The sequence below is a fragment of the Rana temporaria genome, chromosome 1 (genome assembly GCF_905171775.1).
Source record: "Rana temporaria chromosome 1, aRanTem1.1, whole genome shotgun sequence".
Lineage (NCBI taxonomy): Eukaryota > Metazoa > Chordata > Amphibia > Anura > Ranidae > Rana > Rana temporaria.
In genome coordinates, this window is record NC_053489.1 from 56,786,807 (window position 1) to 56,813,792 (window position 26,986).

Sequence of the window (26,986 nt, forward strand, 5' to 3'; positions counted from 1 at the left end):
GTTCAAATGTGCCGTCATATCTTTCCGCGTATTCTGGAACTCGCCTGAATTTGGCCAAGATACGACCGACGTAAGTCTCCTACGTCGTCGTATCTTGGGTGCATATTTATGCTGGCCGCAAGGGGCGCTTCCGTAGATTTACGCATCGAATATGCAAATGACCTAGATACGCCGATTCACGAACGGGGGTGGGCGTAGGTTATGTTCACGTCACAGGCATTAAGCCGGCGTATGTTATGGAGTAAATTTGACGTGATACTGAGCACGCGCGCGCAATCGCCGTTCGTTCGGCGCTTCATTTACATGGGGTCACGCTTCATTATCATCCAACACGCCCACTACTTGCCTACTTTGGATTACGCGGGCTTACGCCGGCCCATTTACGTTACGCCGGCGCACATATGGGAGCAAGTGCTTTCTGAATACAGTACTTGCCTCCCCAAGTTACGTCGGCGTAGCGCATATCAGATGTGCTACGCCAAACTAAAGATGCGCCGATCTCTCTGAATCCCGGCCGTTGTTTTTTTTTTTTTGTGTCTCTGCGTAAATTGCAAACATTTTCTCAACAACGGCCATGATGAAAATAAAAACAAGTAATTAAAATATATTTTGGGCTCAGTTGCTATCCCACTCTGTCATACTTGGTGTCCCTATGGAAGTGAAGGAAATCTCCCTAACAGGGGCCCACACAGAAATAACACTATAGTAAAAGTTATCACCCTGCCCCGCTCTATTCTAAATATTTTAATGTTTGCGCTGGAGTTGGTTAACTAGATTGCGAAAGTATCGTAAAAAGGAAAATCAATGAAGAAAAAAAATTAACAACAGATCTACACACCCAGACCTGGATTGTCCTTATTGTGCAACTTTACCTGAAAATGCAACCATGAAACATAAATGCAGTTCACAGCGGACCCATCTCTTTGGACAGAAAAGCAGCCATTTTGTAATATCCCACATTGATCATAAGATTGGATCCTGATAATCTACTAAAAATGATTAAGGCCTCAGGTGCCACAAACCTCAGTTACACCATTAGCTAGGACTAAATGGGTAAGAGAAATATTGATTCGTCACACAAAATAAAAACTGTATTTGCCAGGGTTGGTTTTCAAAAACTGGAGCAAATGAATGTGTTCACAGAAAACATATTGCCCATTTAATTACAAGGATGAAACCTGATTGGCTCTTATGTACAGCGCAGATTTGCTCCAGCCTGGCTGTGAGACGTAGCGCCATAAACCTTAAAGTAGGCCTGTGGTCAAGCTATGGACCTCAAAATATTGACATATTCTTACCAAACAGTAAATACGATTTGAACAAAATCTCCCACTGAGTTTTGTAGCTGGAGACAATGTGGAGCAATTCATCAAAGTTTATAACAAAACACTTTTACTGTCTTTCAGCCACTATCCCCCCCAATCCCAACGGTGATTTAACTGCTCAGCTTCTCCTTCTCCCCTCTCCTAGCAGTGACACAGCAGCTCAGCTTCCCCTGCTCCAAGTCCACACTCACAGTTGTGATACAGAAGCTCAGTTCCCCTTGGAGGGTTAACAGTGCTTTCTAATCACAAACACAGAGCAGAAGCAAGGGAAGAGAAAAGACAGCAGAGTACTGAGGCTGGACTTGAAGGCCTTTTACAGTGAAATTTGAGGATGCAGTACTCCACAGTACCTGTAGCTACATAGGTCAATCAGTGCTGGTGGTAAAGTTCATGTATTGCTTATTAAGAATATGTACATTGTTGAATGTCTTTAGCTTGACTACAGGTCTACTTTAAAGAGAACACCCACACTAATCTACCAGGCAGGGGTGAAGGGAGTGAGAGGAATAAAAGTTGAAAGGATCAGTTACTGTTACTGACCCACTGTTTAAAAACCTGGTCTGAATCGTTTTCATAACCAGTGCCTACATCTCTGTCTTCACCAGGCCTGAGAAAGATCAAACACTCTGAGAATAAATCGCAACTCCAGCCAAAACATTTTTGGGCTTGAAAAGAATAAAACTTTTGTGTGTTTTTTTTTTTTTTTTTTGCTGTTTCCTCATTGTGGAGATATCCCTCACTTTCTTTTGGGACAGGAGGTTATGAGAAATCTGTTTAGCAAGGACAAAGACTGCAACAAAGCACATTTTTTGTAAAACAGGGAATGATTAGAACCTTTGTCAGGCTATTCTTACTATTTGTAATTTGCTGATATGGTGATGACCAATCCCTTAATCTCTGTTGTCACAGACTGTCACAGGGACAGCAATTGCAGTAAAACTTTTCCCAATGGGGTCACAGACAGCAATAAAAATCTGACAAGATTTATTTTAAATCACATTTACAGTAATATAAGTTTTGGCTGGAGTTGAGATTTTAAGAGTAAGTCACAGGAACTGGAAGTCACTAAAACTGGTGCTTTGAAGTGACAGATCACAGCACTGGGGACACCAAGGTGAGTGCAGTCTACGCGGTACACTCACTGCCACCCTGCTTTACTGGTCCCGACTTAACATATCACTGTGGAGCTGCCCATTAAACAAGATCAAGGCATAAAACTTGAGGGATCAAAATACCCCATCCCAGCAGAGTGCATATTGCCTTCATTTTGAGCTGGTCTGATGAAGCCCACAGCTTGGCTCTGTTGGGCCTTTTGAGCAAACTCCTTCATAGCTTCACTACTGGAAGGGCTGACCTGAACTTCCGAATTTGGCATTAACACTAAAACATTGTTTCCATCTACCCCTTCCACTTTTGAATATTCCCTATTCGCAACTAGTACTGAAAATTGGTCCGTTTTGCCTCTGTTTTCTTTGTGTTTTGGTATTAATGCTAGGGCATCGTTTTGGTTAACTTTATGAACTTCCACATAGTCCATGGCTCGAGGAACCATGAAAGAAGTCTTCTGGTTGGCCAGTAAAAGTAGCATATCAGGGTCCACGCCCTTGGAATGCAAATCTGCCAAGTCAATCTGCTTGGCTTGTCTCTCCTCGCCAATGGTCTCTATTGTTCTAAAGAATCTCTGCTGGCTGTTTTCTTCATTTGGCATCAGAAATGCTGGCGTATTGACTTTCATGGCGCCAAGGGCTAACTTGCAAATATCTGTGATGTTGTGGTATGATGAAGTTGGAGATGGGTTATCCGTTGCAGTGCCTTTAGGCCAGTTAAAAGAACTGTTATCACTGCAGTTTGAAAACGAGGGGTCCAGCTTTTTTTGCAGAGGCCAAGGGCATGTAGTTGCAGAAGGCTCATGAGTACTGTTTTCAGAACTCTTGAAACCCTGGGAGATGACCCTTTGGTCCTTCTTTCCTTCAGAGGGAACAAACGGACTGTCACAGCTTCCTCTTCCTGAGTCATTGTCTGTGTCCACAGGGGAAACTTTAACATGGTTGCTTTGTGGGTCCCTTTCTGGAGTGGACATGAGGTGCTCCTTGCTGTCATCCACCTCTAAAAACTCCACCAAGAGGTCTTCACAGTCAGAGGTTGGAGGAAATCCTTGACAGCCAAAAGCACTCAACAGTTCTTCAGATTTCCCGCTCTGGCAAGAAATGAAAGAAAAAAAAACTATTAGAATTCAATTAAACAACAAGACAGCAAAACACAGATAATTACACTCCATGTATGGGCTTGTGTGCACCAGAGTTTTTATATTAGTAATTTATTCATAAACTAATAGATATATAGATTTGGGCTTTTGCACATACAAGATTATCAAAAAAGCTTTATTAGATAATGGTATTTTGCACTAAATCTATATTTGCCATGAAGTTTGAGTGATGGCAAATAGCAATTTTTTCCACAAGGAATTGCCACAAAGTATGTTTACTGAAAAGCTTTGTAACTGACTTATTTTTACAGATTACCAAGCAATTTTCCGAGGAGTGATTTAAGACTCTATGAAGCCTCGTGCACACGACCGAGTTTCTCGGCAAAAACCAGCAAGAAACTTGCTGTTTTTTTTTTTTTTGCAGAGGAAACCGGTCGTGTGTACACTTTTCGACGAGGATCTCGTCGAGCCAAAAAGAGAGCATGACTTATTTTTCCTCGACGGCATTGGAGAAATTTGGCTCTCCGAGATCCTCGACAGCCTAACAAGAAACTCGACGAGCAAAACGATGTGTTTCGCCCGTCGAGTTCCTCGGTCGTGTGTACGAGGCCTGACAGTACGATCAATTTAGAATGAATAGGCTGTATGTATGTCATAGATTAGAATATCTCAATGCTTCTCTATGTGTAACATGATTTCCCCAATAGGTTGCAACAGCTATGTGCTAGAGCAGGGGTCTCCGAACTTTCCAAACAAAGGGCCAGTTTATTGTCCGTCAGACTTTAGGGGGGTTGGACTATGGCCAGTAGAAGAAGACATTTTCCTGGCATCAATGGGAGTAAACATTGCCAAATTTGGTGCTGAGGGGAGTAATAGTGCCCCATCATTGGTATTATTGGGAGGAATAGTGCCCCAATATTGGTGTCAGTGGAAGGAATAGTGCCCCAATATTGGTTGTCAGTAGTGTCTCATATCAGTGGAAGTGATAGTGGCCCAAGGTCCGGATAAAGGCAAGAAAAAGGCCGCAGTTTGTAGACCAATGTGCTAGAGACTAGAGGCAAGGAGGTGATCCAGAAAGCTGTAGAGCTACAGGCTTTAAATAGGGGTGTCACCCTTAGGCCCCGTACACACGACGAGTTTCTCAGCAGAATTCAGCCAGAAACTCGACCGGAGCTGTATTCTGCCGAGAAACACGGCCGTGTGTACACTTTCGGCCGAGGAAACCGACGAGGATCTCGTCGGGCCAAATAGAGAACATGTTCTCTATTTCCTCGTTAGTCAATAAGGAAACTTGGCTCGCCGAGATCCTCGGCGGCTTCACAAGGAACTCGATGAGCAAAACGATGTGTTTTGCTCGTCGAGTTTCTCGGCCGTGTGTACGGGGCCTTAGTCATGAACAATGTAGCCCGATTGTACAATCTCTGTACAATAATTTTTAGCATCACTAAAACGTAAGCATACCTGACCAAATCATTCAATTTGTATCCAATCAGTTTTTTGGCAAATGGGGATTTCAATATGGGTGATCACATTCAGACTATAATGACCTGGAACTGATGTGTGAATCACACGACTGGCCAAAAAATCACAAGTATTTTAGCAGTTAAAAACTACATGTTCCCTTTTAAAATGTAATAACCAATAACTTAATGAAATATACTAGACAAGATGCCAGTGCACAAAAGCCCCAGGAGTCATGGGATTACACAGTACCTGGCAAAGTAATGAGCAGTTAGCACATACTTACATATGACTTCTACATCGGTATTCTTGTAGCTGCCATTAATATATCTTTCATAGTGGGCCGACCTGAGCTGTGTGTGCAGAGAGCAAACAAAATTGCCTTATAAAGGAAATGTTCTGCTCTGGATTGCCATTTCTGCTTTGTGATTGGTTTATAAAGGAGCAAATCAGAGTAAAGCCTAGCAAAGATCAGCACTGTGGTTCAGGTTAATTCACTGGTTCCTTAGGCCTGGTTTAGGGCCAAAAGGGTTGCCTTAAGTTTTGGCAGGAATACAATACAAAAGAAAATGAAGTGAAAGTGGATCTCTGGGCGAGTGTAAAATGAATTAACACTCTCATGTACTCCTCCCATGGGGCAAGTTCCTTCTGAAACCTCTCGGTAGTACCTTTGTCTTGGGCTTCATCTTCTACAACTCACTAAAGAGACAGCTCCCACTTGTAAAGTCTATCCTGCATAGGGGTGATTTATTGGATGTGTACTAGAGCTGCACGATTAATCGTCAAGAATCGTTATCGCGATCTTTTTCCCGTTGCGATTCTTGACACAGGGTTTCACAATCTTTGACATGAAAATAATTTTCTCTCTGCACTTTGGTATGCAAAGTTAAAGGGCCAGATTCACAAAGGAGATACGACGGAGTATCTCAGATACTCCGTCGTATCTCTCAGAGTATCTATGTGACTACGCATAGTTACGCGAGTTACGCATAGATATCCCTAAGATCCGACAGGTGTAATTGTTTTACACTGTCGGATCTTAGGATGCAGTACTGCGGCCGCTGCTGGGGGGAGTTTGCATCATAAACCAGCGTCGGGTATGCAAATTAGGAGTTACGGCGATCCACAACGGATTTTCGCGTTCGCTACGTCGCCGCTAGTCTAGTTTCCCGTCGCAAAGTTAGTCGTCGTTTTTGGTGCCTTAACTTTACACAGCAATCGTATTTCTGTATAAAGTATGGCCGTCGTTCCCGCGTCGAAATTTAAAAATTAACGTCGTTTGCGTAAGCCGTCTGGGAATACGGAATTACGCTACGCGCGTCGCCGTTCGGAAAAATGACGTCACTGCGCGCAAAGCACGGCGGGAATTCCGAAATGGAGCATGCGCAGTAGGTCCGGCGCGGGAGCGCGCCTAATTTTAATGGCACACGCCAATTTAAATTACGCGGGCTTACGCCGGAGGCCGCCGGCGTAGTTTTCATCGCAAGTGCTTTGTGAATCAAGCACTTGCGATGAAAACTTGCGGCGGTGTAACGTATCTACGATACGTTACGCTGCCGCGATTCTACGTGAATCTGGCCCAAAGTCTGGGCAGTCTGCCAAGTTTTGAAAACATTCTTTCTCAGTAGAATGTTAAGTCTAAACATTGTATCACATTGACTTTTACATCAAAGGAATAGACTTCTGTATGTAAATTAGGAACGTTTAACCACTTTAAACACCAAACCTTTTTCTGACAGCTCCTTTCAAGTTAAAATATTTTTTTTTTTTTGCTAGAAAATTACTTAGAACCCCCAAACATTGTATATATGTATATATATATATATATATATATATATATATATATATATATATATATATATATTATTTAGTAGAGACCCTAGAGAATAAAATGGCGGTTGTTGCAATATTTTATGTTGCACTGTATTTGTGCAGCAGTCTTTTTAAATGCAATTTTATTGGAAAAAATTACTGTAATGAATTTAAAAAAAACTAGCCAGTAAAGTTATCCCATTTTTTTTTTGTATAAATGTAAATGATTTTACGCCATGAGAATCGTGAGAGAATCTTGATGTTCATTCTAAGCAAAAAAATCGTGATTCTCATTTTGGCCAGAATCGTGCAGCTCTAATGTGTACTGAGGAGCACTTGGTTGGTACAAAAGTTCTTCTCACTTAAAGGACTTTTTGAAACAATTAATGGATAAGAGCATCAAATACAGCCAATGCATTTTCCAGGGCTTGAGCAGTAAATGTTAATAGAATTAATTCAGCATGCACTGGGGGACATGTGTTAAGGCTTGATGAAGATTAACATAGCCATATAATGGTCATTGCTTCACTATTTTAATAGCTACCATTCTGTGAGCTCTCACAGACCTGTTCCAACAGGTAGGCAATGTATTTTATGGCTTTAGAATATGTCATTTTATTCTTATTTAAAAGGTGACACTACAAGTCAGCAGTAGAGGCTACAGTGCTGATTAAATACAACACAAAAGAAATATTTTTTTGCGACTTTTAAAAAGGTACAGTGATATAGACGTGTTTGCCTGACGCCATCTCCGGTGCTGTAGGTGCTTGTGGAGTCCGGTGGAACGCACGCCGCCACAGAGGTGGGAGCGAAGCGAAACCCAGAGACATTTTTTACACATCTGCAGCCCCAGTGCTGGGAGGCACTTTTTAATGTAAGAGGCCATTTGGCATTTCTTTTATGTTCACCTTTTAATATAATAAAACAGTATTATGCTATGGGCCTTTCCGAATCATTTTTGCATATCTAACCTGACACTCCGCGAGTGAGGCAATCGGATTACATTTTCCTGTCAAATCGGCATGTGTGCAGGCACAATCCTGCTAAAGTTTTATCTGACTCTCTTTTTCACTAAAGAAGCCAGGTAGTTCTGGTAAGCGCATTCAATATCTGTGCACTTTGGGTGACGACAGCTATCAATGTTTGGTGAAGGATTATTATCACCTTAACCAGTTCCCTACCGAGCCATAATAATATGACGTCGGCAGGAACTGTCTGTCCTTCAGAGTGGACGTCATATGACGTCCTGTGCATCGCGGCCGATAGGGGGCGCGCCGGCCCGCAGCAAAGCACGAGACCCGGTGCGCGGGCACCCGCAATTGCCGCCAAACACGGCAGGAGTGTGGATCTGTGTGTGTAAACACACAGATCCACCTCCTGTCAGAGGTGAGACCGATGTGTGTTCCCAGAACAGAGGAAGACATATCGGTTTCCTCCCCTTGTGAGTCCCCTCCCCCTACAGTTAGAAATCACTCCCAGGGAACATATTAACCCCTTCAGTGCCCCCTAGTGTTAACTCCTTCCCTGCCAGTCACATTTACACAGTAATCAGTGCAGTTTTATAGCACTAATTGCTGTATAAATGTGAATGGTCCGATATGTCCGCCGCAATGTCACGGTCACAATGAAAATCGCAGATCGCCGCCATTACTAGTAAAAAATAAATAAAAATGCCATAAATCTATCCCCTATTTTGTAGACGCTATAACTTTTGCGCAAACCAATCAATATACGCTTATTGCGATTTTTTTTTTACCAAAAATATGTAGAAGAATACGTATCGGTCTAAACTGAGGAAAAATTATTTATTTATTTTTTTAAATGTTGCTATTTATTAAATCAAAAAGTAAAAAATATTGTGTTTTTTCAAAATTGTTGCTCTTCTTTTGTTTATAGCACAAAAAAATAAAAACCGCAGAGATGATCAAATACCACCAAACGAAAGCTCTATTTGTGGGGGAAAAAACATAAAGATTTTTTTTCGGTACAGTGTTGTATGTCCGCGCAATTGTCATTCAAAGTGAAACAGCGCTGAAAACTAAAAATTGGTCTGGGCAGGAAGGGGGTGAAAATGCCCTGTATGGAAGTGGTTAAGCAAGATTTTATGTTCAGTTGTTAAGAAGATCTATCATTGGATTTATTGCAACACTTATTGGGACTTTCTAGAGTTTTATGATTTACTATCACATAATTGCACTAGTGATGATGCACTATGTTTATATATTTGTTGTAAACATTTGAATTTATATTTCATTATTTATATTTGTTATTTTTAACAATTACAGATTGGTATTTGATAGGCACTACACTGTAGTTGAGTGCCCTCTATATCCACTTTCACAGTGATATAGGTATAGACCCATATCAATAAAAAAAAATAAATTTTTTTTAAGTATTGGTAAAACAAACTCTGTATTGTGTCTGGCACACAACTTCATTACATATTATTGTACTCAAAAACCTACTAGGTCTCACCAATACACATTTACTTATATTGCAAAATTGCAACCAAAATATGTTACACAGTTGTAAGAACACTTTATGGAAGGACCACATCTTGAAGCGTTTAACAAACAAGGTTCATATTTTGGATAGTAGATATTTTTTTTTTTTTTTTCTTTTTAAAGTGTATTTTGTGCGTGAACTCGAGAGAGGAGCCGGACTGCAGGAGTTGGGAGTAGGCAGGCCTCCCCCAGAGGCAATCTGCCATCTTTCTCCATGCCCCGGGTGGCAATGGCGGGTGTGTGAGGGGGTCCTCCCACACAGCCCGCCCTACCTGCTCCGCTTTGAAGCCCAACGGGGCAGAGGGACTCCCTATAAGGGAGTGAGAGGATTAGCCCGCTCAACCAGCCCCATTAGTCCTTCGCCTCTCTTTTAGAGACCGCGTGGTCAAAGTGCGTGTGTTAACCCAATTTAGAGTGCGTGTGTAGGTGTGGTGGTTTTTGTGGGAGGGGGGTGGGCGTACTAAGCACAGGCTTACCCTGCATAGCACACCCACCGGGAGCCGGGCTGAGACCACCAAAATCAATTCACATGAAGCCGAGACCGGGATCCGAACCTCTAGCTGCAGAGGTGAATGGCTTGTCAGCACAGTGCCAATCGCGTTGAGCCACCGCAGCTCCCATCTTGGATAGTAGGATAGTAGATATAATACCTAAACCTGATCAAATCTGGCATCAATTATTCTTTAACCAATTGAGAACCAATAATCCTCTCTTTCTGTACATGTTGTAAATATTCTTTTAAACATGATTGTCAATGATGATGTTAGATAAACTACGTTCAAATTGGATCACTCAAATGTCAATGAGAATCAGAAACTGACTACCCAAATTAAGTCTGTGACAAATGAGTCTATATAGGAGAACTGTGGGCATTAGCACCAGGGTCGCTGATAAGCCAGTACAACTGGCCCTTTTTTTTTTTTTTTAGGGGTCCAAAGGTCCCCAGGGGCCCGGAGGCCCACAGGGTCCCAGATGACAACTCCCCTTTTTTTTATTTATTTTTTATAAAAAATATATATATTTTTTTTAATATATTTTTATTTTAATTTTTATTAAAGGGCCATTTTTTTTTTTTAGAGGTCCAGGCGTCCCCAGGGGTCCGAAGGCCCCCCAGGGCCCCGGATGGCAACCCCCCTTTTTTTATTTATTTTTTATAAAAAAAAATATATTTTTTCTAATATATATTTTTTTTTTTTTTTTTATTAAAGGGACAATTTTTTTTCTCTAGTAACTAGTTACTAGTAATGGTATCGGGTCCGATACTGAGCATTTGCGCGAGTACTTGTATTTGCGCAAATGCTCCCGATGCTTCACCCGGTACTTTTTTTTTCTAGAGAGCGGGTGGAGAGGGGGCGGAGGGCGGAGCAGAGCAGTACTGAAAGAGAAAGCTAAGCCAAGCCAAGACCTCCTCCCGTCACCGTCGCCTAGTTGATCAGCGCGGGGAACATTACAGCTTCCATTTGAATAGCTGTGTGTTCCTCGCCGTGCCCTGTCATATATAGCCCCTCCCCCTTGTCGGCACTTTGATTGGATGGGTGATCTGTCTATCAAAGTGCCCGGACAAAGGGGGAGGGGCTATATATGACGAGGCGCGGCAGGGAACACACAGCTTTTCAAATGAAAGCTGTAATGTTCCCCGCGCTGATCAACTAGGCGACGGCGGCGGGGGGAGGGCTTGGCTTGGCTTTCTCTGTGGGGACACATGGCTGCATTTGTGGGGACATGGCTGCATTTCTGGGGACACATGGCTGCATTTCTGGGGACACATGGCTGCATTTCTGGGGACACATGGCTGCATTTCTGGGGACATGGCTGCATTTGTGGGGACACATTTAAAAAAAGTATCGCTAATCGGTATCGGCGAGTACATGAAAAAAAGGATCGGTACTTGTACTCGGTCCTAAAAAAGTGGTATCGGGACAACCCTAATTCATATTACTTCTTCACTTGGACCAAAAATTTGAAGCAGATCCTTGGTGTGTGATACATCTTGTTACGGCTTCATTTAGCATACAATACACAAACCAGCATTTTTGTGTTGCTTGAAAAAAGCTTGGCATAAGCTGGAATTTGCTGTTAACTTTTTGCGGACATTTGAGAGCCAAATAAGGCCAAGGTGCCCAAAGACAAACTAACTGGTAGGAAAACTGATGTGACCTGGGTAGTGTGTGGGCCACTCAGGCTCAATAGGAAGGGGGTATGTCGACTGGTGCCAGCATCTTGGCTAAGGTAAACCGGCAGTGAAGCCTTGTGGCTTCACAGCCAGCTTCCAACTACTCATGCGCGACCCACACTAAGCTTTGTGATTGGTCCTGCAGTCTTCTGGAACCTGTGATGTGTCCCAGAGGGCCGCGGTGATCCGACCAGAAGTGGAGAAATGGGTAACTGTCACCGGCCCCTCCCTATTTAAAAAAAGTGCCAAATGTAAAGGGGGCGGGGGGGAAGAGTGTAGTTCCCTCTTTTTGGGTGAAGTTCTGCTTTAAGTCACAATACAGGCTTAATCAACAAGCTAATGCAAAGAGCAAGGTGTAGGGGGTGTACATTTTTTGTTTTAGATATAGGGGTAAAGTTGCGCAGCCCTGTTTGGTTTCCCAATGGGGACATTTTCTTTATGTATTGTTGTGTCTCACAGACAGGAGGTGAGGACACTTCTCCCTGACAGCTACAGAAAACTTAAGGTTTTAACCATCCCCGCTCAATCCAACACTGAAACAAGTCTTTGATTTATGTTCCACTAGAAGTTTAGAGCAGATTGAGAGGACCAAAACCATAAACAGCCCTCTGCACTCCTAGCAACTTTTAAACTTGTGTGGAGAACACTATAAAAAGTGGTTTAATTGAAATTAAATATTTCTCAGGTTATTTCTGTAACAATATATGTCTATTAAATATACCAATTTATAGAAATGTATATCCTATGGCAGTTCAAATCTGGTTAGTACTACTGCTCACATGTACCATAACATAGTGGTAAAGCACCAAACAAAAAACAATTACCTTGAGTAGCTGGGTATCAAATCCCATTATTTTTGGTCCAGGAACAGGAGGACATATACAGGACATCCAACTGTAAGAATAATGGCAGAAAGGAAAATTTAAATGAAAATCTAACAAACCAACCAGATCAAACAAAACTGAAGTACGTTTAACCTATTTAGGGATTATTCACTAATTGTATAAAGCTGACGCGTGTTATTACATAGCCAAAAGTCAGTACACATCTGTCTATCTCGACTATATGAGCTTGTTGGGCATCCATTTTCAAAACCATGGGCAAAATCCTTTTGCAGCTACCACCCATCTGGATAGACTTCCCACAAGATTTTGGAGTGTGTCTGTTTAAATTGGTATCAATTCAGCCAAAAGTGCATTTGTAAGGTTAAATACTTATAGGTAGATTCACGTACAGAGGACTAACTTTAGGTTGGCCTAGCCTAGTCTTTTTAGGCTACACCACCGTAAATTATTTAGGCTAGTAGTGATTCTTAAACCACTTACCTGCTAATTTTCGGCGGCGTAGCCTAAAACGAGCGGGCATAAGGGCGCCTAATTAAAATGACTTGGAGGGGGGCGTGTTGTATGGAAATGAGGCTTGACCTCACGTTTGATGTTTTTTTACACTGCGCATGCGCCGGGCGACTACATTTCCCAGTGCGCATTGCGGCTAAGTAGGCCGTACGGGCCTATTGATTTAGACGCGGACGTAAAAGACATAACTCCTGATTCGCGGACGACTTCCGCAAACGACGTTAACATTTCGAAATTTGCGGCGGGAACGGCTGCCATACTTAACATTGGCTAGGCCACTAGAGCATAGCTTTAACTTTAGGCGGCCTATCCCTTACGGAAACGACGTAATTAGACGGCGTAGGCCTGGCGTACGTTTGCGTTCGGTCGTGAATCGGCGTATCCCCTCATTTACATAATCTACGCCGGCCGCAATGGAAGCGCCATCTAGCGGCCAAAAGAAACATTGCAATCTAAGATAGAACGGCGCAAGCCAGCCTATCTTAGATATGTTTAAGTGTATCTCTGTTAGAGAATACACTTAAACATAGGTCGGCTTAGATTCAGGCCTCGTACACACGGCCGAGGAACTCGACGTGCCAAACACATCGAGTTCCTCGGCCAGTTCAGCACTGAAGCCGCCGAGGAGCTCGGCGGGGCGAGAGCTCCCATTGAACAACGAGGAAATAGAGAACATGTTCTCTATTTCCTCGCCGAGCTCCTCGTCGGCTTCCTCGGCCGAAAGTGTACACACGGCCGGGTTTCTCGGCAGAATTCAGCCAGAAACTCGGTCGGAAGCTGAATTCTGCCGAGGAAACTGGTCGTGTGTACGGGGCCTTAGAGTTAGGTCGGCTTATCTGTAGATAAGCTGGCCTAACTCTTTGTGAATCTACCTATTAGGATGGATGGAAAAGACCTGGCTCACAATCAGTGTTCCAATTCATCCTAAAGGTGTCCAGTAAGATTGAGGTCAGGGCTCTGTGCAGGCCACTCCAGATCTCCACACCAAACAATGTTTACATGGAGTAGGCTTGGGGTACAGGGGCACAGCCAGTTATTCTGGAACAGGGAAGGAGCTTCCCCAAACTGTTGAAAGTGCATGATTATGTAAAATGTCTTTGTATGATGATGCATTAAAGCCCATCTCCGAGGAGAACAAAAACGCTCCCTCTCAGTGGGGCTGTCTCTGCACTACAAGGGTTAATGGCTCATTTAGGTCTAGGGAACCTCTAGCATTTTTGCTTAGCCAATTCTCCACTTCCCCTCCCCTATGCTCTGGCAGTGGACTGTCTTTCAGCATTCACACATCCAATGCAAGTCTATGGGCTCTGCATAGAATTGGATAACATCAGAGGGCATTTAGCCGCGGGGGCATAAGGAGAGAAAAGGCTACGGGGACTGGCCTTGCAACTCAGAGGAACCTGCTGGGATGAAGAATTGGGTAAGTAAAAGTGCATTTTCTGGTTCCCTAGACCTAAACAACATTTAACCCTTGCAGTGCAGGGGCAGACCCACTGTGAGGCCCCCATATACATGGTCGGACAAAACCGATGAGAATGGACCGAGGTTCAGTTTCATTGGACCAAACCGACCGTGTGTATAGCCCATCGGTCTGTTTTCCTTCGGTCCAAAATTTTAAAACTTGCTTCAAAACCGAACCGATGGACCGCTGCCCCAGATCGGTCCAAACCGATGGTTAGTACAGAAAAGCATCGGTTCAAAACCCGCGCATGCTCAGAATCAAGTCGACGCATGCTTGGAAGCATTGAAAACTCGTTTTATTCAGCACGTCGTGTGTTTGACGTCACTGCGTTCTGACCCGATCGGTTTTTGTGTACACATATCAGACCATCAGGCCACTTCAGCGGTGAACCGTTGAAAACGGTCCGTCGGACCATTCTCATCGGTTTGGAACGACCGTGTGTACGGGGCCTAAGGGAGGATTTCTGTTTTCCCTGGCGTTCAGCTATAACAGAACCCTTCACCTGAAAACACCTGATCTCAATCATTTGGAGGGGTGTCCACATTAGGCTATTCATATATTCAATTGTACTTTCACGGGGGGCATTTTACTGTTCAACTTCTGCTTCTAATGCCGTGTGCACACGATCGGAAATTCCGACAAGAAAAGTCTGATGTGAGCTTTTGGTTGGAAATTCCGACCGTGTGTAGGCCCCAATGGAACTTTTCTGCTGGAATTTCCGCCAAGAAAAATTTGAGAGCTGGTTCTCAAATTTTCAGACGGGAAAAGTTCTTCTCGAAAATTCTAAATGTCTGTATGCAATTCCGACGGAGAAAAATCCTACGCATGCTCGGAACCAAGTAGGCGCACGCTCGGAAGCATTGAACTTAATTTTTCTCGGCTCGTTGTAGTGTTTTATATCACCGCGTTCTTGACGGTCGGAATTTGGTGTGACCGTGTGTATGCAACACAAGTTTGAGCCAAAATTCAGTCGAAAAAAAATCCATGGTTTTCTTGTCGGAATTTCCGATCGTGTGTATGCGGCATTAGTGGCTAAAAAACTGATGTTCGTGTTGAAGCAACGCCAGCAAAACACACAGGGCTCATTTTTAGACAGAAACCTATTTGAATCTTTTTTTTCGCCCGTGAAAAAAAAATACTGGAGTGCATAGAGGAAACCCACTTAAAGCGGAAGTTCACCCGAAAAACTATTTTTAACATTAGATTGATGCTCATTTTGTGAAGGGGAATCGGGTGTTTTTTTTTAAATCAAAGCTGTACTTACCGTTTTAGAGATACATCTTCTCCGCCGCTTCCGGGTATGGTCTTCGGGACTGGGCGTTCCTATTTGATTGACAGGCTTCCGACAGGCTTCCGACGGTCGCATACATCGCGTCACGATTAGCCGAAAGAAGCCGACCGTCGGTGCGGCTCTATACGGCGCCTGCGCACCAACGTTCGGCTACTTTTGGAAAATCATGACGCGATGTATGCGACCGTCGGAAGCCTGTCAATCAAATAGGAACGCCCAGTCCCGCAGCCCATACCCGGAAGCGGCGGAGAAGATCTATCTCTAAAACGGTAAGTACTGCTTCGATTAAAAAAAAAACACCTGATTCCCCTTGACAAAATGAGCATCAATCTAATGTTAAAAATTACGTTTTAACATGGAAAGAATATAAACATTTCTAGCTGAAATGTCCATTAGATCCCAGGACACCAACACTGCATGTAGTGCTGGTGCCATTGACTCAATCACTTCAGCTGAAACTCTATAGGATTATGTAGTAATAACCTATAATAAAAAAAAAATTCCCTCTTCCAATCCACCTTCATGAGTAATTTCCTAGATGTCTGGCACTGTGTCAGGAACTCCTGGGAGGGTGTCAAGAAAAAAAGTTTTCCATTTCCAGCAGAAAAAAAAAGTAGGAATGTTTAGTAAAGTTTAGCGGAGTACCGTATGTATTCTTAACACAAGAAAAGACCCTTCTATTGCTGTCAGCATCTTTCAAATCTCTAAATTCTTTTTTTTTTTTGGTACTGTGATCTGACTTTTCATAAATGAAAAAAGAAAAATTATGAAAAATACAAAGTTCTGTATTGTGTTTTGGCATGTGTTGGCAAGGTGTGTTGGGATGACATTAAGAAATAAAAGCACCGCAGTGCGTCTGCAAAAGCAGATTTTTGTGCACTGCGAGGACGCGTGCACTTTTGCGCACATTCCCACATCGCAAAATGTGAAGTTACCCTTGAGCTCCAAACTTTTTTCACTTTGGAGAAATCCTCTCATCTCCTGTTGTCCTACACCAGGGATCTAGAAACTTTCTAAACAAAGAGCTTAGGGGGGGGGGGGGGGGGAAACCATGGCCAGTGGGAGTAGAAAATGTCCTGGGGTCAGAGGGAGTAAATAATGTCCCATGTTTAGAATTAGGGGAATTATTAGTGCCCCATCGTTAGTGTTAGTGAAAGGAATAGTGCCCCATAGAGCCCCATTGGTTGTGTCAGTGGGAGGAATAATATCCCATCATTGGTATCAGTGGGAGGAGTAGTGCCCCATCATTGGTGCCAGTGGCAGGAATAGTGCCCCATTGTTTGTGTTCCTGGAAGGAATAGTGCACCATTATTAGTGTCAGTGGGGTAGATTAAGGTAGCAATTGCGTCTGCGTAACCATAGTTACGCAGCGCAATTGCTTACTTGCGCCGGCGTCTCGAATGCACCTGATTCAGGAACCTCGATACGCCGACTGCAGCCTAAGATATGACTGGCATAAGGCTCCTTATGCCGTCGTATCATAGGCTGCATTCTTACGATGGCCGCTAGGGGGCGTTCCCATAGTGGTCAGCGTATAGTATGCAAATTGCATACTAACGCTGATTCACAATCCTAAGCGAGCCCTGCGTACGCAGTTTACGTTGTTTCCGTTCGTCTGGTTCCGCGTAAGGCTGCTCCTGCTATTAGCAGGGGCAGCCAATGCTACGTATACCCGTCGTTCCCGCGTCGCAAATTTAAAATTTAACGTCGTTTGCGTAAGTGAATCGTGAATGGCGCTGGACGCCTTTTACGTTCACTTTGAAGCAAATGACGTCCTTGCGACGTCATTTGCCGCAATGCACGTCGGGAAAGTTTCCCGACGGAGCATGCGCACTACGCTCGGCGCGGGAACGCGCCTAATTTAAATGATCCACGCCCCCTATGGGATCATTTAAATTACTCGCGCTTACGCCGGGCAGTTTTCCGGAGCGCTCGCGCAAATTACGGAGCTACTGCTCCGTGAATCAAGCGTAGCGCAGGTAATTTACGAAGGCGCAGCGGCAAAACGGTACGCTGCGCCTCCGTAAGAAAAGCGCAAAGCTACCTGAATCTACCCCAGTGGAAGGAAATGTGCTCCATCATTGGTATCCATGGGAGGAATAATGCCCCAATGTTGGTGTCAGTGCAGCAATTATTACCCCAATTATTACCCCATTGTTGGTGTCAGTGGGAGCAATAATGCCCCACATAGTGTCCCATGGGCCAAATAAAGACAAGCCGCATTCAGCCCCTGGCCCGCAGTTCGGAGGCCACTGCCCGACACTATTCCAATAAAAAATGTTTTGGTTATGGATACACTTTAGTTTTTCCGCAACCTCACTAAAAGACTTACCTGCATCCTTTTATTGCCATTGTCCAAATCATTGTGAGACAAATGATAACAGAAAGCACAGCAACTGATATCCACAGTTTCATGTCTCTTTTCCTTGGACCTTGAGTGCACAGAATAAATTGTTAATGGGTCAGAAACAGACATAATATCCAATTTATGAAAGGGTCACTGTCATTTACATAAAGCGAATAGATACAATTTATGTGCATGCCCAGCCAAAACTTGTATGGCCTCGTACACACGACCGTTTTCCTCGACAGATTCCATCAAGAAACTTGGTGGCAGAGCTTTTTTGCAGAGGAAAACGGTCGTGTGTATGTTTTTCGTCGAGAAAACTGACGTGGAACTCGACGAGAAAAAAAGAGAACAAGTTCTCTTTTTCCTCGTCGGGAGTCTCAATTTCCTCATCGTGTTTCTCATCGGGCTGGTTTACAACGAGAAACACGTTCGTGTGTATGCTTAGAAACCCGCGCATGCTCAGAATAAAGTATGAGACGGGAGCGCACCTTCGGTAAAAGTAGCGTTCGTAATGGAAATAGCACATCTGTCATGCTGTAACAGTCTGAAAAGCGCGAATCGTCTCTCACCAATCTTTTACTTAACACGCAGTAGCATGAGATTAGCAAAAGAAGCCTCAAAGGGTGGCGCCAGTGGAATCAAACTTCCCCTTTATAGTGCCATTGTACGTGTTGTACGTCACCGCGTTTGAGAAAGATGAGATTTTGTCTTGACAGTGTGTATGCAAAGAAAGCTTGACAAGATTCTTGACAAGCCTGACAAGGAACTCGTCGAGGAAAACGATGTTTCATTTACGACAAGTTCCTCGGTCGCGTGTACGAGGCCTAAGCCCAAGAAAAAACTCAACAGGGGTTCTATCTAACCTTCTCCACTCTGTTCAAAACAAGTAAAAAGGTTTTGTCTTTACTTACATTTTAATAGAAATTCTGGGGAGATTTACTAAAACTGGAGAGTGCAAAATCTGGTGCAGCTCTGCATAGAAACCAATCAGCTCCCAGTTTTTTTCAGAGCCTTGTTGAGCAAGCTGAATTTTGAGCAAGCTGAATATTGAGCAAGCTGATTGGCTATCATGTCCAGCCGCACCAGATTTTGCACTCATAGCAGTTCGCCCGAAAAAAAATATTAAAAACAAAATCCACCAGTGGCGTCCATAGTGGGCGCAGGAGCGCCACCCCCTCTCTCCTGCACCCGTCACTCAACAATAGATAGATTCATGCATTGCATGTTGAGCGCCGGCCATCTGAATTACAGCGGTGGGTGTGTTTTGGAAGTGCCCGATTAGAGCCAGAGGCTCTAATCAGCTTTCAAATGGTTAAACAGAGGGTGCACAGGCTGTGCTTTCCCTGTTTAAACAATGCTGTGTTAGGAAATCGCTTCCCTAACACTGACCCGCCTCTCAGCCAATCAGGTGCACGGGTCTGGTTACCAGTCACCTGATTGGCTGAAGCGACCGGCACTGTGATTGGATGCCTTTTAGGCATCCAATCATAGCAGAGATGACATCGAGGATGGGAGAAGACATTGAGGACTTGGAGGAGGACGGCGCTGACCCGAGAAAGGTAAGTGCTGGGCGGGGGGCAAACTGGCTGCATTTGAGGGGAAACTGGCTGCATTTGAGGGGGAAACTGGCTGCATTTGAGGGGCAAACTGGCTGCATTTGAGGGGGCAAACTGGCTGCATTTGAGGGGGCAAACTGGCTGCATTTGAGGGGAAACTGGCTGCATTTGAGGGGAAACTGGCTGCATTTGAGGGGAAACTGGCTGCGTTTGATGGGGAAACTGGCTGCGTTTGATGGGGAAACTGGCTGCGTTTGAGGGGCAAACTGGCTGCATTTGAGGGGCAAACTGGCTGCATTTGAGGGGCAAACTGGCTGTATTTGAGGGGCAAACTGGGTGTGTTTAATGGGGAAACTGGCTGCGTTTGAGGGGCAAACTAGCTGCATTTGAGGGGAAAACTGGGTGTGTTTAATGGGGAAACTGGCTACGTTTGAGGGGCAAACTGGCTGTGTTTGAGGGGCAAACTGGCTGCATTTGAGGGGCAAACTGGCTGCATTTGAGGGGCAAACTGGCTGTGTTTCATGGGCAAACTGACTGTGTTTCATGGGGAAACTGGCTGCGTTTGAGGGGCAAACTGGCTGTGTTTCATGGGGAAACTGGCTGCATTTGATGGGCAAACTGGCTGCATTTGAGGGGCAAACTGGCTGTGTTTCATGGGGAAACTGGCTGCGTTTGAGGGGCAAACTGGCTGTGTTTCATGGGGAAACAGGCTGCATTTAATGGGCAAACTGGCTGCATTTGAGGGGCAAACTGGCTGTGTTTCATGGGGAAACTGGCTGCGTTTGATGGACACAGTGGCTGCGTTTGAGGGGGAAACTGTCTGCATCTGATGTGGAAACTGGCTGTGTTTGATAGGCACAGTGGCTGCGTTTGATGGCACAGTGACTGCAATTGATGGGGGTTTTTTCTAGTTTGTTTGCGCCCCCAAAAAATTTTGAGCACCAGCCGCCACTGAAATGCACCATTGCATTAAAAAGTTATTTTTTTTCATATTAATTTCCTTTTCTTCCTACACTTGAATAAAGATTAGCAACAATGCAAGCTAACTGTGACAATGATTTAAGTATCATCAAAAGTTTACAGGTCTGTATCTACAGCTAAGTGCACATGAAGTCGCACTGACATGCGGCTTTGAAAGTCAGATGAAATCACATGATTTCAATGTGAACGAGGGGTTACCCAGTCAATTTTTTTTTTGTTTATGTACACATGATCGGACATTCCGACATCAAAACCGTGGATTTTTTTTACGATGGACGTTCGCTTAAACTTGTCTTGCATACACACGGTCACACAATCAACAAGAACGCGGTGACGTACAACACTACAACGAGCCAAGAAAAATGAAGTTCAATGATTCCGAGCATGCATCAAATTGATTTCGAGCATGCGTAGGATTTTTGTGCTACGGAATTGGCAACAGACGATCGGAATTTCCGAGAAGAACTTTTGTTGTCGGGAAAATTGAAAACCAGCTCTCAAACATTTGTTGTCGGAAATTCCGACAGCAAATGTCTGATAGAGCCGACAACAAACTCACATCGAACATTTCTTGTCGGAAAGTCTGAACGTGTGTACGAGGCATAAGAGCTTTGTCAGATGCATAAAATATATTAGATCATTACCTCCAGGAATCTTAATATAGCTTTCTTCACTCCATTCACTCCAGTGCTTGCTGTCAGCCTTGCATCGGACCTGGACCACGTAGTCCTCTCCAGGTGTCAAGCTAAACACCTTCAGCTTGGTTTGATGGTCAACAAGATGCTCCTACAAGGTGAGACAAGACAATGATCAGCATCCACATGCGGAAAAGAAAATAATACTGCGTGCCAATATGTACCAAAGCCAAATAAAGATTTGAAGGGCACACCCTAAAATTGCAATAAAGATGGTTTTGCTATAAGACCATGCAAACAGAACAAAAGATTACAGCGCACACATACAAAAATGACATTTAAATCCTGCAAGACTATTTAAAACACCTGAACATATTCAGCAAAAAATATGGGGATTTGGTCACACCATATGGCCATATAGTGCTTAAGCCCACTGCTGCGTCAAAGTACTCCATTATTAGTGAGTCCTACACTCTTCATAGAATGAAAGGTCCTGCATCTCAACCATAGGAGACAAACTCCTCTTTATGGGAGATCTATAAGGACTTCTCCTATATCACAGGTAGACACTAATAAGAGGCAATGGTGGGGGGGATGGGGTGCTACAGCCCAAGGGATCAGGACAGGACCTATACAATAGACAACGTCTTTACTACACTAAGATTGGTATACAATATTCAACTCAGTCATTGAGTTGTCCATTTAACTTGGATGATCCCAGACCCTTGGTTATTTAGAGTGTGGGTTCTCCTATTAAGAGCTGTGGCTGTCCTTATTGTGCTGTCTTCGGCACCCCTATGTCCACCTGAAAAACATATAGTTTCTTGGCATAAATTTGTTGCTATTAAACTCATACCATACTGTCTTGTCCTGGGGAAGCGGGTTTTGCAGCGAAACGCGTCAACACATACAAAAGTGATGCTCTAATCTACTATCATATGATACATTAGCTTTAGAAGACTCCTCCCGTGTCATTACAAATGAGTTTAGGTCTCTTCCATTCCTGACGGCATCTGTATGGTTGTTTTTTTAACTTTTGCTTTTATATTGACCCAATGGGGTCTTCTTTTAAAACTGCTTTTTAAGATGATATTATAACCTACTTGACTATGTACCTGAAAAATAAGGTATTTTTTTAATCACTTGCCAACTAGCGACATACGCGCGCATCGCTGGACTTCAAGCAGTTATACTGGGATGATGTCTTTAGTGCAGGCATCACCCCCAGTACTGTTTTTAAGAGCTGGCATTCGGCTCTCTTGTAAAAGCAATCCTAGAGGCTAATTAGCAGCTGGATTACTTTTACACTTTTACGAGCAGTGGGAGGGACTAACCCCCCACTTGCTGCCTTTCGCGGCTCATCTGTCCAACCAGGAGACCCGAGAGGCTAACTGGTGCATCCACCAGCTGGCTGGACAGCCAAACAAAGTCGGGATCGGCTCTCTGCTATGGTGGCCCAGAAGTGATGACCTGACATCATTTTCAGTTTACCCAGATGTCAACTGCGCCCTTTACACAAAAATTGAAAGTATTAAAAAACACAAGATCTTTGAATGGATCTTTCAAGATCTTTCAATAAATTTGGGGTCTTATAGACCCCAGATCTCTCCATAAAGAGTCACATGCCTGTCACTGTCGCATGGATGTTTACATTTCTTGTGACAGCAATAAAAGTGATAAAAAAATATATATATAACATTTAAACTGCCCCCCCGTACTTGCACGCAAAGACGAGTGCGTCTTCTATTATATCCTGTAGGTGTGGTGCACTTTCAAGAAGGCGCACTAAACTTGCAGGTAATAGAAGTCTATTGCCTCGTACACTCGACCGAGGAACTCGTCGGAAAAGACACATTGTTTTCCTCGACGAGTTCCTTGTTAGACTTGTCGAGGAACTCGACAAGCTTGCTTTGCAAACACACGGTCAAGACCAAATCTCCTCGTTCTCAAACGCGGTGACGTACAACACATACAATGGCAGGGGAAGTTCGATTCCACTGGCACAACCCTTGGGGCTGCTTTTGCTAATCTCATGTTACTGCGTGTTAAGTAAAAGTTTGTCAAGAAACGATTCGCGCTTTTCAGTCTGTTACATCGTGAAAAATGTGTTATCTCCATTACAAACGCTACTTTTACCGAAGGTGCGCTCCCGTCTCATACTTTATTCTGAGCATGCGCGGGTTTCTTAGCATACACACGAACGTGTTTCTCGTCGAAAACCAGCCCGACGAGGAACACGACGAGGAAATTGAGACTCCCGTCGAGGAAAAAGAGAACTTGTTCTCTTTTTTCCTCGTCGAGTTCCTCGAAAGTTTCCTCGGCAAAAAAGCTCTCCCACCAAGTTTCTTAATGGATTCTATCGAGGAAAACGGTCGTGTGTACGAGGCCTATGGCTCGGTGCAGGTAAACTACAGGTGCACTACTCTGTGGATCAGTTTAAAAGCAGCCCAGAAACCACTGCAGAATAGATATACCCACATATACACTGTGATTTTAGTAATAAACTTACCCTTAATAACAGTATTCTATTCTATTCCATCCCAGAGTAGGAGGTCGTGGGCCACATCAGAGGGCTCTGCAGGCCACATGTGTCCCCCAGACCACTGGTTGGGCACCCCTGCTCTAGGGCCTCTGCTTTATATATAATGTTTGGGGGTTCCAAAAAATTTTACTAGCAAAAAATACTGATTGACATGTAAACAAAAAGTGCCAAAAAAGACCTGGTCTTCAAGTGGTTAAAGTAAGCCTAAAGAAAAAACAAGAAAACCCCTCTATGTTCTTAGAAGTCGAAATGTTGTGTATTTTTTCTCAGATATAAAACATTGCATTCTCACCTCCCACACATGCTTCTTCTCCTCCTTCAGTCGGACCTCATACTGAAGTGTGATCCAACCCATTTTCACATCGGCCTTCTCAGGTGGGACCCATGTCACCATTAGATAGGGTAGGCTGGACTTTTCGGTTTCATAGAGGAGGGTCAAATTTCTGGGTGGGTAAGTTTGCACTGCAGGAAATAAAAAGCTATTATTTAATAAACCGAAACCACAAAAGCACAAAGAGCATTAAAGAAGAAAAAAACAACATAAAAAAATGCCTATAAATGCAGGGGGAGAGGTCCCTTTGTAGGTACACTTTTTAGGTTCAGATCTCTTGTGCATTTGGAGTAAGTTGGTTCCATACAGCACTGGCCCTCCCAGTCACCTGACTAATGGACTAAGATGTTAGGATATTTCCACCCCTTTCTGCTGGCAAAGCCCAATTTCAGGCCTGGCAACCCCCTATTAATTCCCCCCCTCCACCCCAATGGAGCATCCCTCATCCTCTGTTGCTGAGTGAATCCTGAATGCTAAAGACAGCGGGGCAGATTCATCAAAGAGATACGACGGCGGATCTCCTGATCCGCCGTCGTACCTCTGAGTCCAGCCGGTCGGATCTATGAGGCTGATTCATAGAATCAGATTCCTCATAGATCTCCCTTAGATCCGACTGGTGTTAGTGACTTACACCAGTCGAATCTTAGGCTGCAATCTACCGCCGGCCGCTAGGTGTCGTCGCTTTTTTTTACGCGTCGGATATGCAAATGAGGAGAACCGCCGATTCAAGTCCGTACGCCCGCCCGTCGCTTTTTTTTAACATCGTTTGCGTTCGGCTTTTTCCGGCGGATAGCTACCCCTGCTATATGAGGGGTAGCTAATGTTAAGTATGGCCGTCGTTCCCGCGCCGAGATTCAAATTTTTACGTTGTTTGCGTAAGTCGATCGGGAATACGGATGGCCGCAATTGACGTAGCCGCCGCAAACAATGACATCCTAGCGACGTCATTTGGAGCATGCGCACTGGGAAATTTCGACCGGCGGGGCATGCTCAGTTAAATCGGTTAAATTGTACACTCCCCCTAGCCGCGGAATTTGCATTCCGCCGGGGGAGTTACGATCCGACGGTGCAATTTTCGAGGTAAGTGCTTGGTTAATACTGCACTAGCCTCGCTAAATTGCACCGGCGGATCGTAAAACACGTAGATCGAGCGGATCTAAAGATCCGCTGATCTACATGAATCTGGCCCAGCAATTCTAGTGCAACATTTTCCTGTGAGCTCTGGGCATGGGGCTAGACCTGGAAATAACTGAAAGTATGAAATATAATTTTTACCAGTACCTAATTTGTGGGAAGAGAGTGTAATCAGGGGTCAAGTCCTGGATAAAAAGTGTGGAAACTCCCACCCAAGATCCACTCCCCCCACCAAAAAAAATAAAAAATGATACGCTCATATGCATAATTACTAAACCACATGTTTTTTTTTTTTAAGCAAGTTCTTTCTAAATCCCGCGATAACTCGCGGCAGACGTCCGCAATGTCTCCTGGGAACAATGACAAAATCTCCCAGGAGACATTGCAGCATCTAGGAAGTGACGGAATACCCGCACACTACCCGATAAATCCATATACAGGAAGTGGCCAGTAACATAAAGGATTAATAAGGTTCGCCTGACAGTGACTCGAGCTGGGCATCGCCGCTTAGTGAAGGATTGGCTCGGGCGGCTTGGCTGCTCTCGGCTGCTCTAGTCCTGCAAAGGGAACTGAGTTCCTGCTGTGAAAAAAGTGCAGGAACTCCGTTCCCACGCGTTCCCGCAGGACTTGAGCCCTGAGTGTAATGGCCATGCACGCCACAGAACAGGCTGGCATTTCACATTTGCTCTAAAAACAGAACCTGTTTAAAGAGAAACTTTCAGGATTTGCCTCCTTAAAGCGGGAGTTCACCCGAATTTTTTTTTTAACATTAGATTGGGCCTAATTACGGGAAGCAGAATAGGGTGTTTTGTTTAAAATCAATGCAGTATTTACCGTTTTAGAGATAGATGTTCTCCGCCGCTTCCGGGTATGGTCTTCGGGACTGGGCGTTCCTATTTGATTGACAGCCTTCCGACGGTCACATACAGCGCGTCATGAGTTGCCGAACGTCAGTGGGGCTCTATACGGTGCCTGCGCACCGACGTTTGGCTACCTTCGGAAACTGGTGACGCGCTGTATGCGACGGTCGGAAGGCTGTCAATCAAATAGGAACTCCCAGTCCCGCAGCCCATACCCGGAAGCCACGGAGAACATCTATCTCTAAAACGGTAAGTACTGCATTGATTTTAAACAAAACACCCGATTCTGCTTCCCGTAATTAGGCCCAATCTAGTGTTAAAAATAGATTTTTTGGGTGAACCTCCACTTTAATGACCAGGCAATTTTTTTGCGATACGTCGCTTTAACTGACAATTGCGCGGTCGTGCGACGCTGTACCCAAACAAAATTAGTTTTTGTTTTGTGGTATTTGATCACCTCTGCGGTTTTTATTTTTTGTGCTATAAACAAAAATAGAGCAACAATTTTGAAAAAAATATATATATTTTTTACGGGGATCTGTCTGTTTACATTGACAGATCCCCGTTCTGGCTCTCTGTGGAGCGATCGCTGGTGGCCATGCACATCGGCTCCGGGGTCGCTCTTAAATTGGCCGACGTACACCTACAGCGATTCACGCAGGAGGGCCAACCTGCCACAGTATAATGATGGCGGCTGGTCCTTAAGCGGTTACACAACAGAGCTCTGAACAGAGGAAAATATTGCTTTGTTTCTTTTCCCTCCAAAGCAGGGAAAAGTAACAAATCAATCTGTAGTGAAAAGCAGCCAATCCTACACACATTACCACTTGTTAGACACAAAGTTAACCCTTGATTACCCCGAGATGTTAACCTCTTCCCAGCCAGTGCCATTAGTTTGGTGACAGTGGCCCGGATTCAGATAGAATGCTCTATCTATCTGCTGGCGTAACATATCTTAGATACATTACGCCGCTGTAACTTTGGGCGCAAGTTCCGTATGCAGAAAGA

The 26,986-nt window shown here is 44.2% G+C and overlaps 1 protein-coding gene across 1 annotated transcript in view; it reads right to left on the reverse strand.

The window, feature by feature from the left end:
• Positions 1-1,073: 1,073 nt before the first annotated feature.
• PRLR (prolactin receptor) overlaps positions 1,074-26,986 on the reverse strand; it is a 102,157-nt gene continuing 76,244 nt past the window's right edge. The window contains exons 5-9 of the mRNA XM_040338270.1: positions 23,946-24,115; positions 21,121-21,262; positions 17,922-18,021; positions 12,306-12,375; positions 1,074-3,522 (exon numbers count right to left, since the gene is read on the reverse strand). Coding sequence (XP_040194204.1) covers positions 2,530-3,522; positions 12,306-12,375; positions 17,922-18,021; positions 21,121-21,262; positions 23,946-24,115 — 1,475 coding nt within the window. The 3' untranslated portion in view covers positions 1,074-2,529. The remainder of the gene's footprint in view (positions 3,523-12,305; positions 12,376-17,921; positions 18,022-21,120; positions 21,263-23,945; positions 24,116-26,986) is intronic.